Source organism: Scyliorhinus canicula, chromosome 4 (genome assembly GCF_902713615.1).
Source record: "Scyliorhinus canicula chromosome 4, sScyCan1.1, whole genome shotgun sequence".
In the NCBI taxonomy this organism is placed as follows: Eukaryota; Metazoa; Chordata; class Chondrichthyes; order Carcharhiniformes; family Scyliorhinidae; genus Scyliorhinus; species Scyliorhinus canicula.
The window spans coordinates 19,592,552-19,610,051 of record NC_052149.1 but is presented as its reverse complement, the minus strand read 5'-3'; the positions used below and the strand labels follow the sequence as shown (position 1 = coordinate 19,610,051).

At 45.4% G+C, this 17,500-nt stretch overlaps 1 protein-coding gene across 1 annotated transcript; it reads left to right on the top strand.

Moving 5' to 3' along the window:
- Positions 1-7,082: 7,082 nt before the first annotated feature.
- Positions 7,083-12,259, top strand: barhl2 (BarH-like homeobox 2). The gene is made up of 3 exons (XM_038793800.1): positions 7,083-8,156; positions 9,831-10,056; positions 11,617-12,259. Exons 1-3 carry the CDS (start codon positions 7,643-7,645, stop codon positions 11,900-11,902), a joined length of 1,026 nt encoding a protein of 341 aa, XP_038649728.1. The 5' UTR covers positions 7,083-7,642; the 3' UTR covers positions 11,903-12,259.
- Positions 12,260-17,500: the final 5,241 nt, after the last annotated feature.

Below are 17,500 nucleotides of genomic sequence, written 5' to 3'. Positions count from 1 at the left end.
CTTCCGATTACCTTTCTGCAGCATGAACTTGGTATAAAATCACACATCAGAAAATTCACTGTAATTATTTTGCAATGCCATCAGCACAGATCAATCAAGACGGGAGCCCAGTAGTGGAATGTTCCTTGCAGCCATAAATGCGGCCAGTAACGTCCGCCCTGACTGACAGGTCTGGTAATTAAGTGATTGTATAGACCTCACCAACTGTTATAACAACCTTATCAGGGGCCTGTCTGTGGACAGAACAAGCTGAAATCAATGTGCTTTCTGCACTTTGAGCATTTCCGATCATGTACTCGGACTGAATCTTAAAGATTTGACAAAAGAAAAATAGGATCGCTAATCGCTGAAATTACATTTCACACAATTGGTTTTAAAAATGAATATGTTTCAATACAGCCGCTATTTTAGTGCTCCAGGAGAATCATCTGCCTGGGATTAATAGCGACTGCTGCATATTTTTTTTTAAAGACAAACCACTTTTGGCAAATGCAGTGTCCTCTAAAGCCCCTGATGTTTTAAGGTATCGGGCCGCGTACAGTGAGGGTGAACACGGGCCAGTAGCAATCAACGCGCTGGGTCGAATGCATCTGGTCCACGATTCAGTACCCCCCCCCCCCCACCCCCCACCCCGGGTCGACTCTGTGCTTGGCTCCATCCTTCCTTTTCCTCATCATGTTTACTCATTATCTCCTCCCTCAGTCACTCGAACTGCCGGATCAGCTCGACTTTTCTCAAATAGCAACACACGTATATAAGAACAAAAATAAAAGGCGCGCGCGTCTGGTGGTTTGACATTACGTTGGAAGATATTAACAAGTAATAAGAGTTGATTGTGGTTGTGTTGGGAAGCGGCCTGCCTTCCTCTTGTGAATAACACCGGAGTGACAGACTCAGAACAAACGTTGGAAAGAATCAATATGCTGCAAACCTCTAATTTACTAACACTTCATCGACCATTGGCCTGGGCTAATAACATGATACCTTAAACTGGTAGCATTCAATTTGTCCCAGCAACTATACTAAACCTGAAAAAAAAGAAATCGATGGAAGCTCAAAGAGTCGATTCCATTAAATGAATGTTAATTAACATGTTAAATTAGTTTCCCAAGCTTGACTGACACGTCCTGTGATTTCTTTGATTTTCCTGCAAGCTGTAGGACAAAGCAGTGAAATATGTTTAATAGAAAATAAATTGGGTATAGATTACTGCCATTGATTGGTTTGCCGTAGTATACGGAATTGCAAATTTATTTCCCAAAATGGACTTGACATTGCGTTAAGTGGCGCCTCGATGCCTGTTCTGTTCGAATGTGGGGTCATATTAACTTTTTAAAAATATATATCTATCTATATATAAATTACTGGGGAATAAGGGGACTGGGTGAAAGGGAACACCTTTGATCGCCTGGTTGTGTCGATCATTGAATGGGCCTCATTTTACTTCTAAAGTATTCGGATAGTTTGTAGCTGGTCGCCAGGGTCCCTCGGTACTGTACCCGGCAAGGACTATACAGTAGCCAGTTAACTTGTCCAGAACAAATCGCGTCTTCATTGAGACCCAGCCCAGCCGGGAGTGTTTTTCTTTGCTCTCTCCCAAATTCATTATCGGGTTAGCAACATTTAGCTTTGAAAAATGTAATATTCCCAAAGCATACAATTAATAATAATTAGATTATTAGCGCTTAGCAAATTGAACACAAATATATCCCTGCCCATTCCATTCTGTTTTTTCTCCTGTACACGATTTGAGCTGAATTAGACTGTAATTCCACCATCGTATGATCTCCACAGAATCCGAATTGGCTATTTCAAATTGCGCAATTTTAATGCTTAACAATGAAATGTAAGATTCAAACGTTCAGAAGATGGCTTGCGCAAGGATCAATGTTTAGAGAACACTTAATTTGACATTGAGCATCTTAGCGACGGGGTTAAGCTTTTAATAAGTTGACGTTTGAGTTGCGCCTTAGTCTAAACAGAGTTAACAGATGTGACAAACTTTCAGCACACAAATCCATTCAGTTATTGAGGGAAGTGCAAACGTGTCACCTCCCCTCCGAATCTAGTTCGGCTACTTTCCCCGCCAGATCCCTTCACGGTCTTGAGTTTAGAAAGTGGCGATCGCTTAGGGTGAAACGGGCAAAATGAGCGCCTGGGTTTGGACCAGGACGTTTGAGCAGAGCGCGGGAGACCCTGCCTTCATCAGGCACAACTGCATCAGTTGGCGCCATCCAGCAGTCACTGGAGAAATGGCATTCTCATCACACCGGAGCATCTTTTGGAAGAAGGAAGGGAGGGTGGGGAAGGTGGTGGGGGGGGGGGGGGGGGGGGGCTTCAGCCTCCTAAAAGGCACATGGCACCCACCCCCACCTCCGACAAGGCCTAAGAAAACACGTTTACCTCCAGGAAATGTCCACGCGGCTGTGAGTTTGCATTCCTGCAGGATACTATTAAGGAGTAAATTGTGTTGGGATTACAGAGGGATAAACCGGTGCGATGTTCGCAACACAGGCGCAACGTGAGCTCGGATTGTTGATGCTGAATGCTGAAGATAAGGATTGACATGTCCATCGTGTGTGTGTGTGTATGTGTGTCCTGAACCGATTTCTGTATTAAAGTGAAACTCTCTCTCTCTCTTACACACACACTGTCATATTATGTCAAACTCGCCAATAAGAATTCAAATACCAGCCATTATTTGGAATACGCTGCTAATTAATATGTTTCCGTCTTTACAAACGGCGCAATATCGGCGAAGATTATAACGCCCTTTGCGAATCTTCGCACGAGTTGAAAGTGTCAGAGTGCAACCTGCTCTGTGAATTTCAGAAACGCTTTGACCTCCGCTATCAGACCATAATATTGTCGCATTGGAGGAAGTGAAAGTAGGAAATCAACTGAACGAATTTTTTTCCAAGGGTTTAGTGTTACTCGGCACACAACAGGTGCGGTGTTTAAGCACCCTCTGAAGGGCTCTTTTAAACCCTGTGACCTGCTACAAATTAGATATTGTCTTAATGTAACAGGACAATAGAGAAACTGTCGGTCATTAGAATTCGAGTCGAGCTACATGAGAGCTGGTATACTTTTAATGTCGTTGTTTTATTTGTGGATTCCACTTTAAACACTTTGGAACTTAAAGCAACAAACATTTTATTTTGTATTTCTGTAATATTAACTCTTATTTCCTTATCTCCGTGAACCCCGAATGAAAAGGAACGCATGTGTCAATTTCAAGTCTTGGTTTCCGCAGCAAGCTGGAGGTGACCAGCATTTCTGACGCATAAATATGTTGAATGTTTGTATATTTATATCTTTTAGAGTCTATAATGTGCGCAGATGCCCAGTCGAAAGCCTAGCCTTGAGGAAATGTTGTTTTGGCAAATCCAGTGCTTAATACCAATTGTAGTTTTGTCGTCCTGGTTTGAGTGGCTATTTGTCCACAACGTGTTTCACACACAGACTATCGCTTCGCTCAGATACATTGGATCTCTATGCACAGGTATACACCTTGTATATATAGGATCTATGGGATAATTACAGACAAATAGGATCTATAGACACATATGCACATTATAGATATATAGAATCTATACGATAATTACAGCTAAATGAGATCTCTAAGCACAGGTGTACACGATATAGATATGTAGGATCTATAGGATAATTATAGGTAAATATGATCTATATGCACAGGTATACAAAGTATAGATATATAGGATCTATATGATTAAACTATAGATATGCCGGGTCTATATACACGGGTATACAAATTATAGATATATAAGATCTGATACAGATATATAGGATCTATGGGATTAATTTACAGGTATGGAAGGTCTATATACGCGCGTATAAAAATATAGATATGTAGGATCTAATTACAGATATATAAGATCTATACGCTCAGGTATACAAGTTACAGATATATAGGATTCATAGGATTAAATTGCAGATATGTAGGGTTTCTATACACGGTATATAAATTATAGATACATAGGATCTATAGGATCAAATTACAGATGTATGCGGTCTCTATGCACAGTTATATAAATTATTTCACCTCCGACAATATGTACACAGTTCGGAAATTGTGGCGTCTTTGTATTTATTGATTTCTAACGCAAGCTTCGGGTTCTTCCACCGCCCAAACCCGATGCTAACTGAAGTTTGTAAATCTACTGCTTCGGGCATGTCCTGTCAACGTTCTCATTAGTTTGACATCTTCTTCCGGCACTCGAACCCAAACATCTATATCCAATTGTTAATTTGAGCATCGCTCGGTTCAAACCAGAAGAAATAACAATGCGTGTTAAAAGTACGGCGTGGAATGGATCATGGAGAGGCTATTGTGAAGTTTGTGTCTCCACCTTCACTCGGCGAGTTTGGCCCAGACGGTTGAGTTTTGGAGCTTCGGCCGGTCCAGCAAGCAGACAAATCAGCCCCTCCGGGCGCCGCTCGGTTTCCCCTGCCTCTCAGATGCAAAAATACAAACATTTGTATTAATTATTTATGGGGACATTTTAAACATTGATCCCCCCCCCCCCCCCCCCCACACACACACACACTTCATGCCTTTGAATAGTTGCGGTGTAAAAACTCTTCGATTTATCCGTATCCGCCTACAGTTTGCTATTTGTTCATATCAGAAATGCAATGGTTCAAGGAAAACAATCGTCAGACGCGGCTTTGAGAGCACCTGGTGAAACCGACACATTTGTACCCAAGGCTGCAATAAGGTGTTGCACAGACAGAACTGTTTCATCATATTAAATATTCGCGCCTTATATTTGGATCGAATGCATTTGAAGCAAGAAGGTTGTAGAACTCTACAGGTAAGTGTTACATCACCACAGACATTCAGACAGCAGTAATCAACTTGACCTGGGGAGTCGGCCTGGGTATCTTTCAAATAAATATGGGGGGGGGGGGGGGGGGGGGTGATTGTGGCGGATATCCAGAGCACGGGAGTTACAAAGGCACATGAGAGAGTAAGTAGTGTTGGATAGATTTCTCGCATGATGCAACTATCTAGAAAAAGGGAGACATGGAGAACTGATTGAGGTACGCTCCTCGTCCTAGTCGAAAAACAGGCAGAAAAAAGTGTGCATTTAATCTTTTTTTAAGAATAGATTTTGATTTGCATATTTGTATGTCTCGCCTTTAAAAAAAAATGCACGCCAGAGAGCTATTGAACTTCTCTTCAGTTAAATAGCATTTCGACTTTGCGTGCGTTTAGATCTTAGCTGTAGTCACACACACACACAGTCACAAATAACTATACATCTCCAACAAGCAGAATTGTTTAGCATTACATGCGCCGTATTTACTATCCCCTGTTACTTTCTAAGAGACGCTGAGCATATATCATTTCAAATAGACATTACCAGCGCGGTTAGTTTTATTGTCTGTGCATTCTAGGAGTATGTTTCTGTGAATTTTTTAAATTGCCAAGTGTAAAACTGGGAGAGGAAGAGAGAGGGTCGAGGGAGGGGGAAATCTGGAGGAAGACAATAAAAGACATGTCTATTGCTTCGGTCGGAGAAGTCCTCAAGCAGGGAAACCTGAAGTGAAATGGAAGTTCTGAAAGTTTGAATCATTCATTAGCACCTTATAATTATCCTGCTAATTAGGCTGACATTGTACTTAATCATGAGTAATACGCCAGTCATGTCACTGGCGCTTCCCATTATTCTGACATTGAATAAGAGTCAGGTTTCAGGCCACTGTGAAATTAACACAGGTTTGAGAGTCTGAGACGCGACTGGAGTGATTTCAGTCTGGCCCACACCCCCAGCAAATCTGCAAATATTTCGCACAAACGGTGGCACAAGTCGCTTTGGCGGAGTCGGGTTGTAGTGCTTCAAACAAAAGAAGTTAACTTCACCAAAGAATATTACAGGCGATACAGGATTATAAAAACAACGCAACCATTAAACAGAGAGCGAGAAAAAGGATACACTAGTAGCAGAGGTTGGGACACACACACACAAAATGTAAGCAAGACTATAGAACAAGTGCGCCAAGTTGTGTAACTATTTATTGTTTACGCGCCCCGCCACACGGGGTATTACATTTCGCTGGTTGACCTTAACATTGGCCTGGGCGCCAGAGTCAAAAGCTCGGAAAGTGATCTCGGATCTTGCAGGATTTCCAAGATGCGAGATGGCTGGGAGAAGCTGTTCAATCGCTGCTATTCTTCCCCGGCAGAATGTGCCCGAGAATGCAATATTCTCCTCCCAGCCACCATTCCATGCTCCAAGTCAGGGGTACTGTGTGTGTGTGTGTGGGGTGGGAGTTGGGGGGCGAGAGAGAGAAAAACGCAAAATGCTTTTTGTTTGCAAACGCGCAATTTCCCAGCCAAGCCACGCTTGCAAAAAACGACATTGACTCAGTTATCGGGGCCTTAAACTAGTTTAATTGGTTCTGATGCGGGTAAATAAACAACGATTAAAGTCTTTATCCGGGGCTGGAGGGGGGGGGGGGGGGGGGGGGGGTGGAGGGGGGTAGAGAGAAAGAGTGAGAGAGAGGATAATGCAAATAGATTGTGTTTTGAAAGGTCTGGGACGTTGCATGTGGGAGATGGTCCTTCCCCAAGGTTTCAAATTGGACGATTGAAAGTGGATATTGACGGTGAGGCGGAAGGAGAGTGTGGAGGGAGGAGGGGGTATAGAGAGAGAGAGTGAGAGAATAGTTCCCGTGATGGGAAGGAAATCTATTGTTCGTGCGAATTTCAGCCTCTACCTAAGCCTCTCTTTTTTTTAAGAAAAAGACTATTTCAAGAATAAACAGTGCAATGGGCTGTCTGTTGAGCAGTTACACCTTGCCCGTGTGCATATGGGAGTTAAAGCTGCCTCTGTGTGTGCGAGTGTGTGTGTGTGTGTGGAAGCTTTTCCAATGTCGGGGTGCTGGCGAAAAGAGCAACTCGATCGCCCGTTCTAAAATTGACAAGATAAAATACAGCCCGCCTTATTGGCTTCGCGGCTGGAAACGTCAGGCTGCCAGGCCCCGGCAAACCAATGGGTGGAAGGATAATAAAATCTGCGCTGGATTATAATCATAAAAAAATATCTGACACCCTGCAGTGACGTCAGGGCGAGAAGTAATTGTCAGAATTACAAGGCAGTTACTAGCAAAAGAGCGTGGTGTCTTGAAGTTACCCCCACTGCAATCTCCTTACAGCCCAACTTTCAACAAAGTTCACTAACTAGAGCCAGCATCGTGGATTACCCCCGGCTTGTTTTTGTTGCAAACACCTAACGTGTTCATTTTTATTTTGCTTTTTAAAAAAAGTTCCTCTGTTATTTTTTTAAACCCCCCCCCCCTCCCCAAACAAAAACAACAGCAAATTATCAATGCAACCTTAGCTGTGCAAAGTTTACAGCACGTGTTAGATTGTATTTTCATTTTTTTTTCTCTCTCCCAATTCTCTGATGTTTCAGAGGGCAGAGGAAGGGGGACGAGACAGGGTTAGTGCAACACAACACACACACACACAGAGACACACACTCATTACCAACGCTTCCTGATTTTGAACAGCCTTATCGGAAACTCAGATAAAGTCCTTGCAGCGATGAAGACGCACTGTTAAGACACACCAACAACAACAAAAAAAAACCCAAAATCGTAGCCCGCCGCGATGGAAGGATCCAGCGGCTCCAGTTTTGGAATAGATACTATTCTGTCCAACACTTCAGGCAGCCCGGTGCTTGGCAACGGCGATTTTCGCCACGGCGGCGGCGGCGGCAGGACTCCAGACTTCAGAAGCCAGGCCACTCCGTCCCCGATCTCGGAGATAGACACTGTGGGCACAGCTCCCCTCTCGCCGCTCTCCATGGAGCTTCGCCAGGAACCGCATCTCGCTGCGGACAACCTTCACCAGCCACCGCAGCAGCAAACTTTGCAGCCACCGCAGCAACTGGCAGCGGGCAGTTCTGGCCCCAGGACTTGCACCACCTCCTCTTTTTTAATCAAAGACATTTTGGGCGATAGCAAACCGCTGGCAGCCTGCGCCCCTTACAGCACCAGCTCCCCCCACCCCCCCAAACCAGAGACTGAACCCTTCAGGCAAAAGCCGGAACCCGAAGAGATGAAAAGCCGGGAGAAGCTGGACAAACGAGATGACACACAGAGCGACAGCGGCAAGTGTAACGGTCAGTCAGTCCGCCTTGCTTTCTTACCCCCCCCCACCCCCACCCTCCCACCTCCCCATCTTCCCTCTCCTCTGGAACCGGATCGCTGGCTGCCTCCCTGCTCATTCTCAACTCGCAGTTTGGTAAAAGGGTCTGTGTGAGCGGGCGGGGGTGGGGGGGGGGGGGGGGGGGGGGAGAGGGAGTGTGGTGGTAGTGGGGGGGGGGGGGGAGAATGGTCAGGGTTTCAACCGCATAACCCTGAGCAAAATCGGAGACTTTCGTTGGAATAAGACCGGCAAGCTGGAGAGGTTTCTTCTGCGACCAATGATGCTCAGTGATTTCGTTCAGGGTTTTCATTTTACATTGTAACATTTGCTTAGATGGGGCTTCGCCGTCACCTTTATTTATTCTTGTTGGAACTGATCGGAGTGAATAGACAGCACTGTGTGTGTGTGTATGTGATATATATCTGTCCCACATCTTTCCCAAACTATTACCACTGGATAGCAATTGCAAATCTGCGGGATCCGGGGAGCCATGCTCAATCTCAGGGCAAGATTTACTCCTAAACGTTCTGTGATCGTGTTTGCTACCCCCCCCCCCCTCCCGCTTTAATCCCGTTGTAAGGACGGGATGGAAAGCAGGGGAAATCATCCACCGGCAGTATTGAACGCGGGAGACTGGCAAGGAATAGCGGGGGGGGGGGGGGGGGGGGGGGCAGAGGGTGAGGGTTGTTATCAATTTTAGGGCGGCATAATTGTTTGGCTGGGGAGCTGGGAAGGAATCTGGGGAAATGGTTATAATCGCCTCTTTCTCCGCGAAATGTAATCTGCTGAGAGTTTCGAATGGGCGCTGTATGTAGCCAGTGAGAAGAGGGAAAGACGCGATTGAGAACATGATCTGTCTTTCTTTAAAAAGGAAACACACAATAAATACTTAATCTGCTTTACTAGGAGACGATCGTTTGCCAAACGCTCCCTAATGATACTTTATCACCAACAGCCATTTTTGTTTGTTATAATTTGTGTGTACAGGAGGAAAACTGGTCTTTTTTACCCCTTATAATTCATTCAGTGATTACTATTAGCATAATAGAGAGAGAGGGAGAGACAGATGCAGAGTCTGGTCTGGCGATTTTTCTGTCCAATCTCCCCAGTGGATCAATTAGAGAGATTATTGTTCTTGCTGTAGGGGAGATCATGAGGCGCTGGAAAAAACTGGTACAAATAGAGATGGATTGACATATCGATTCTCAGCATTTCAGGAAAAACTCAAAGTTGACAAATAGTATCCGGAAATCTTAACGCTGTCACCAGAAAGCATGTATCATCGAAAGATTCTTCACACAACAGACCAGCCCCAAGTTTAGCCCGTATTAGGTGACTGAGGGCCGTGGGTTGAGATAATAATTGCACTGTACACACATCCATGTATAATTGCATTTAAAACACATGGATTTTCTGAATAATTGATAGGTCTAAATCAGTATCAAATATTACTGGAGAAAATGGTATTTAATTGGAACGAGGGGGAAGGGGGGAAGTGAAGGCTGTTTTTGCACATGCAAATGACATGCAGAAATTGTGCCGGGGAAATTGAACTTTTTCCTTCACCAGTCTGTTTCCTGAAACTAACATTTGTGTTCTGCCGCACTGGGAATGTGGGTTCACGGGCTGCCATTGTATCCCGTCCCAGGGACCAAAGAGGAAGGCGACCGCGAGATTACCAGCAGCAGGGAAAGCCCCCCCGTCCGCGCCAAGAAACCCCGCAAGGCCAGGACGGCCTTCTCCGACCACCAGCTCAATCAACTGGAGCGCAGCTTCGAGCGCCAGAAGTACCTGAGTGTCCAGGATCGCATGGATTTGGCAGCCGCTCTGAATCTGACAGACACCCAGGTCAAAACCTGGTACCAGAATAGGAGGTAGGTGAGACGCCCTCCCTGGCTCCTCGCTCTCAGCCCTTGCAATCTGCACAGAGGGTGAAACACTAGCAATCCCACTCAGCCCATGATAGAAACTTGTTAGATGCACACACACACACAGTGCTTTATTTTCACAGTAACTTCATTGCAGTGTTAAATAAAGATCATTATTATTGAAACAATCTCGCTGCAAAATATAATAAAATAAACAATAAAAACACCAGGAATTTCGCCCCCAAGCTATCAAGCGTGCACCGGCACAGCAGCGTTAACTATTAACACAACCAAACCCCACTGAAACTGTGTTAAAGAAACCGCTTTCTTTTTGCAAAGGGGGAGAGAGGAACGGTTCTCACTTCGAATCCAAGGAGGCCGTGAACAAATAATGGCCCACACAATTCCCGCCTCCCTCAAACTTCCAGAATCTCCATCTAAACCCAACCGTCGATTCAGTCCACCTCCACTCTTAAATATGTAGAAATTGGCGTTTATTTTTTTTAATGATCTCATTGGACGCGTTTGATATATTTCCACAGACCAGAGGAGGCAATTGGACTCGAGTTTACTATTTTTTTGGGGGGTGGGAGGGGGGGGTAATATGGGCTCTGATTATTCGAGATGTATTAGCACCGATATTTAAAAAAATATAGTTTAATCAGAAACGTTCTCAAATGAAACTTTAAATGTCCAATGTTTGAGATGGCCGCTGGGGAAGAAACAAAAGGCGGTGATTTATCCCCCCCCCCCCCCCCCGTCGAAAGACACTGAGGTTTTGGTTTAAGGAGACTCCAAAGGTCTTTCGCCCTATTTGTTAAAATCGCCTGTGAAATCTTGCAGTTGGCACAACCGGAGTCGCAAATGGGCGGCCAGTTTCCATCGATGCCACAGTTTTTCTGTCTCATTGCATACAGTTCCCAGCCATGCTAAATCTGTCAGCAAACATTAACATCAGCAGCCCCCTAAACCCAAAGCACACGGGTTCACGCGCTTGGTACTTTTTCAACCTTTTATTCACTTTCATTTTTTTTGTTCCTTTTGCTGTTAATTTCTCTGCAATTTCTCAACTGGACACCGAGACAGGCTCCTTGTATCTTTCGCCTTCCAATTTTGTATCTTTCGTCCTTCCCATTGCGAGGTTCCACCAACCGCGCACACATTTGATTTCCTCGTCGACTAACTTGGCTTTTGATACATTAGAGCGCCAAATCCGCTCAAAATAGATTTGTGGTTAAGGACGGCTAGTGATTCACCAACACCGTCCCTTGTTATATATACACAATATTGCACCTAATTTGTAGTTAAGGGTCATTTGAAATACCCAGAATTCTATTAAACAATCGATCTGCCTCAATCCTCAAAGTCAGAAATGCAGTTGAAATCTCCAAATAAATTGCATTGCTGGGGGCTATGGCGCCCGTCTTGTCTTCTTACATTACCTCCTTCACCTTACCTCGGATTTACCCCCTGCCCCCCCCCCCCACTCCACACACACACACACACACATCCAGCAACCCCCAACTAATATATATCTATTTTTGCCTAATTTCTGCAATAATCTAGGACAAAGTGGAAAAGGCAAACCGCTGTGGGACTGGAGCTGCTGGCCGAAGCCGGGAATTATTCCGCTTTGCAGAGGATGTTCCCCTCTCCGTATTTCTACCACCCGAGCCTCCTGACTAATATGGACACGACAGCGGCGATGTACATGTACAGGACTCCACCGCCTCACCCGGGACTCCAGCGGCCCCTCGTCCCGCGGGTCCTCATCCACGGCCTGGGGCCAGCAGGACAGCCAGCCCTCAACCCCCTGCCCAACCCTCTGCCCGGAACCCCGCACCCCCGGTGAAAAACAGAGTGAGGGTGGAAGGAAGCGAGGGGAAGGGGGAAAGAGGGCGAAATAATTGACTGGAAAAAGAAAAGCCGCTGGGAGAGACATTGAACGGCCTCGGCTATAATGTGAGGAGGTCGTGGGGGAGAAGGACTTGGAAACTTTGCACTGATTTCTATTTGAACGTGGCATGCAGCAGACTAGTAAGAAGTGTACATTTCGAGGACTGGGTGATTTATGCGTATTTATTGTTCGTTGTCAGATGCCCGGGTTGAAAGTATATAAACATTATTAGTACAGTACAAACAGAATTTTCTTCTCCCATTTTCATGCAATCTTTTCAATCAAAATAAATACTTAGATCGAGTAAAGTAGTGCTTTATTTTGTAGCTTGGCTTTTGTCTTTTAAGATACGTGTGTGTTAAAAAAAAACCCATTTAAGCAGAAGAATGTTTCGAATAACATTTCATCATTATTGACGGATCGGGTTGCGATTGGAACCATTTGGGTTGGGCTGGTTTTACAAATTTGTGTGTGGGGGCGAGGGGGGGGGGGCATATGGAGGGGGTCCAGATACAGGCAATGGCTACTTGAAAGTGGCCTCAACTGATTTATCTGCGCTAGACGCGAGTCCGGGTTAAATTCGCGTCGACAATTGGCGAAATGAGAATTGCTTATATATAAAATAAAGACAGCCCTACAGCGAAGCCGGCTATTTATCAACCCCAGCAGCGAGTTGGGCGAAGTCTTAACGTGTTATTTTGGGGAGGGAATTTTGTATTGACAGCGGGATTACACTTGCTTCAAGAGGCGAGAGTTTGTCTGGTTTTTAGACCAAAATTGCAACTGCTCCCCGCTGCTTTGAAAGTTTCAGATTGAGATTTAAAACAACAAAATAATCAGGACGTTTACCCCTGATAGCTGGCCAACATCGTTTGGGTTATCCCTCCATCTCTCTCCCCCTCTCCTTTTTCCTGAATAGTTAGCAGCGCATCATAATGGATGGTTTGTTAGGCTGGCTGGCTGGCCTGGGAAACGGGAATGTGTCCCAGTCTGGCAGCTGTTGGAGGGTGAAGCATAACGCTTGACAGCACCGGGCTCCGCCAGCCTGTATGCGTGAGGCTGTTCAGCGTGAACAATTACAGCAGATCTGAAACCCAGGGCTAGCATCCTCTCAAAGCGAGAGATCGCAGCCATAATCTCACCTACATCTTCACCTAGTGCGATCTAAAGGGGGGGCTTTGTGTTGATGACAGCCCAAAGCTTTTAGTCAACCTCACTCTAAGCTCCTCAAAACAACCGTCTGATCTGCCTCGAGTGACCCAACTCCAGCCAGCGGCCATGATTCCAGCCAATGGCAACTTGGGGCCAATTATTTACAGATTTCATTGAGCGCGACAAAATAGTGAATGTTTGGGCCAATTATTAAAACTTAACGATGAACGTCGATTGATATAATCGGCCATGCATTGGTTGAAGTTGCAAAAGCGGAGAGCGCCGAGGATGATCAATGGACTTTAATGATAAAGCCGCCAGCGGAGAATGTTAGCAAAGCGCAGGCAGGGCCGCCCTCTGAACCGGCTTGCAAACAAATATTTACATCTGCTGCTCCCCTCCTCAGTTCTGCTCCTAATCTCAGGGTTTCGCGTGTGACTCGCCAAGGTGCAGACTGGGGCGGCTGCAATAATAAAGTTGCAGGAACATTAATTTGGAGAGAGAGGGGTGGCTGGGGGTGAATAAAGCGACCATCGCCTCCCCTGGAGGCAGAGAGTGGCGTGGTGCTTCCATTGTGAACAAACTCCAGAATGCAGGAGCCTGCGGGCACATTTATTTTGGCTTCAATAATTGGAGAATCATTTGCTGATTCCTCCACTAATAACTTCGCGTTAAATACAAATTGACCCTCAGCAGAGGCTCTAATGAAAGGGAATTAAATTGCAAAGACAACGCCCTCCTCAACCCCCCCCCCCCCCCTCACTCACTGAACCTTTCCTCGGTCCCTTGTTAGGGGAGTGTATCAATCTCTGATCAATCCCGGCTACCACTTATTTCCCGTAATGAGAGTTGACATGCCCAGATTGTTTTAGTCTCCAGTTTGCGGACAGCAATCATTGCAGAGTTGGAAACTTGTCCTCTCGACTGAAATCGATCGAGTGGCGGGATTAGAGCAAACGGGGGGCGAGAGAGAGAGACCCAACACAATCTTTCCCCCGTCATAACCAGGCGTACAGTTCTATTAGCTGGAGCTACACACTTCTCAAAATCGGGGGGTTCCATTAGCTTAAACTTCTCCTGCTCCGAGTGTGAATAGCGGTGATTCAGTCATCCAAACCCCTCACTCCTATCACAGACCCTCCACAATACCGCCCGCCCCACCCAGACCTTCAGTGCGATATCTGAAATCCAATAACCACACAAGGGCTATTCAGAAAAAAAAGTTGCTCAATGAGTTTAAAACCCCGTGTGTCTGATCACACGATCGGGTTGAAGGATGTCAGTTTGCAAGGAATTTTGTATTTAAACTTGTGCAGTCGAGATAATGTCAGCATTTTCTTTTTTAAAAAAAATGCTTTTTACAATGCAAAATAAATCATCGGACGAATGCGAAACTTTAATGAATGGGCCAGAATTAATCAAACATTTACATTCAAATGGGTGATTTAAAAAAGAACGTGTTCACAGCCCGATTGTGTCCTTTGCTTTTTTAAATGTGTAATATTGATCTTTCCCAATTATTATTAATATGAATTTTAGGGCTAATTCTGCGCACCAAATACATTAATCTTGGGCTAACCATTACCTACCCATTAGAATGAATGATCAATTTGTGGAGTAATGCGGGATTTCTAACTGGTCGCGTCGAGCAGAGGGTCACTGGCAAACATTAATATGAAATCGGGACGGTTTGGCGAGCCACTGCGTTATGCCTCACAAAGCATTGTTGGATGTGCTGTAATCCTGTTTGACAATCTGGGACTAACGCTCGGTCTGTCTGAGGGATACTGCGCCGCGCATCTGTTTTTTAAATATTCATTTACACTGTACGACCCTCACTTCACCTTTGGAGAGAAAATACGTCCAAGTGACGAAAAATATCCCTGTCCTCATGTTATAGAAACATTTAATGTGTCACATCTTAACCAATCTAACGTGAATGAGTGAATGGAATAATGTTTCCAATCCAAAAATGAATACCTGAATCTAAATTATGTTACTCAGTCCCAGTTTGCTTCATTCATTCAGAAAGAGCAAATTGCTCTATCCTATCACCACTGTCACGACTTATATTCAATATTGACTTCGTATCCCTGTTGACAATAAGGCAGGTACATTGTCAAAACGTGCCGCCAATTAGATTAATGGTATGTTTTTGTTATTAAGAGGTATTCGTAACTCGGACGGTTTGCATTTCAATAATATACTTAAACCAGCCAACCATTTCGGTCTGCTATAGTGTTTATATTACTTAGTTTCGAATTAATTGTTTGCACTGAATTCTTTCTCGGCCAATTTGAATTCGCCTCAAAGTTCCTTCAGACGATATTCCTCATTGGCTATGCCTTCTGCCATTGAATCAGACAACTTTGAAGTGTTTAGAGAAACGCCGGTGTTCGCTCACTGGACAGTGCACAATTGAAAGTGTGCAAAAAAAACACACACACACACACACCAGAAATCGCACGGGAATAATAATAGTGTCTGGCAAACTCTGGTTCGAATTGAAACGCGCCCCAGTAATTGTGTTGACCCAGGTTTAAAAGTCCACGTTAACATGACAAGAGGTCGGGAAGCAAAGATGCCACATCCCCCATTGGACATAAATATTATTTCCAACACACTTCTGCCGAGATACATGCACAATGAGGACATTCGCACTCAAAGTGAACGCAACCGTCGCAAATATGATATATGTAGATATTTAAACGATCCAATCTCTCGAAGAACGGAAATTAAGTTCTGCTGTTGCATTCTGTTACAAAAAGGTTGTTTAAAAAAAAACAATGACGAATTTGGCATTAATCTGGACCTGTTCTTTGATTTCATGTTGGCTTGGAGCATTGTGTATTGTATAGAACTCAAACTAACTCTGGAGCTGACTGCATGAACACTTCCAAAGGAAGAGCGATTATTAATTTGAAAGTTGTATTGTAACCTGCCCTTCTGGGGCCTTGTGTTTTTTTTGGGGGGTGGGGGGGGGGGGGTTCTCGCGGGCCAATGGATTGGCCACCCATTCTAATGTATTATTACCCCCATAAGGCGCTCTTAACACGCGAGGTTGAAGTTGTAGGGTGGATATGGACACAATTCTTAGATCAGATAGAATAGCCGTGGAGAGGGAGTGAAGCTGAACCTTCAAGCTAACTCCAGAATAGCTATGTTAACATTCCACATGGTAACATTGCACCAAAATGCCGTTTACATTTGAAAAGTACACCTTGCTTTACTCCCTCCCTGCCTGTGCTCGCGGAGGCGTTTGACTGAATGCCGGGTGATTTAGAGATTTAGGTTTAACACTAGTTCTTTCGGGTGTAAACCTGCCCGTGTGCTTGCTCAGGATGATGATTCTCTGGGCTTTGATTTCCCCTGCCTGCCTCTCGGCAAACCTCTTGGAATAAACACACACACACACACACAGACTGAAACCGTTGATCATTCTGTATTGCCTGCTAACACAGCAGTTGATCCGTTCGCTTGCCTCAGTTTCGCTCAGTCTTCACTTTCCAGCGTAAAGCGCGTCGACAGGCGGTGCTGAAAAGAGGCAAGATGAGAATTGTTGTATGTATGTGTGTGTACTCGTGGCGTACAATCTCCTCAAGTGTCAGAGCATTCTTGGTGAACAAATCGCACCTCTTTCCACCTGTCCCAGTCTGTAGAATAAAGACACAATTGCATTTAGATGAGTGCAACGTGTCCCGATTATTTGTGTTCAAGGGGAACTGAACATTTGAGTGCAGGAGGCGGCTACTCAGACTAAACACATTTCCCTTGGCAATTAGGGCAACAGATTTTAATTTACAATTTTAATATGGGTGTGTTTCTACTGTCCCGTTACCTGGTGTTATTTTGGTGTATAGATAATGGTTTACAGGTAGCATGAAGGGTTAGCATGACCCTGTTTCCACAGCTTCCTCATTGAAGGTCAGTGTGTGATCTGATCGGGAGCTCCAGCCCGGACTTGGAGCCGGTCCGGGTCCTGGAACAGGTCCACCGCCTCCTCCTTGACAATGGTTTACTTTCCGCCGTTGAGTTGGCCCAGGAGCCCGCTCTGGGCGGTGTGCGAGCTCGGGGAGTGAGGGGCTCAGCTCAGCGGGGACTGAGGGGGAGGGCTGGAGGCATTCCTGGCTGCAAAGGGAGAAGAGGAGGCGGAGTGGAGATGAGTGGGTGGGAGGAGGAGCTGTGGGACGAGCAGAGGAGGGGGCGGGGGAGGGACAGGAGAGGGAGAGGAGGAGTGGGTGGAGGAGGAGAGGGTGGGGAGGAGGGGGTGAGAATAGGAGGAAGGGGAGAGGAGGTGGAGAGGAGGAGTGGGTGGAGGAGGGGAGAGGAGGTGGGGTGGAAGAGAAGGGGGTGGAGGAGGAGGGGCTGGATGAGGAGGGGGAGGAGGAGGAGGGGGAGGAA

Coding starts and splice junctions, on each gene's coding strand:
- barhl2 (XM_038793800.1), top strand. CDS start 7,643: ATGGAAGGATCCAGCGGCTCCAGTTTTGGAATAGATACTATTCTGTCC. Junction 8,157..9,830: donor CGACAGCGGCAAGTGTAACG/GTCAGTCAGTCC, acceptor ATCCCGTCCCAG/GGACCAAAGAGGAAGGCGAC. Junction 10,057..11,616: donor ACCTGGTACCAGAATAGGAG/GTAGGTGAGACG, acceptor GCAATAATCTAG/GACAAAGTGGAAAAGGCAAA.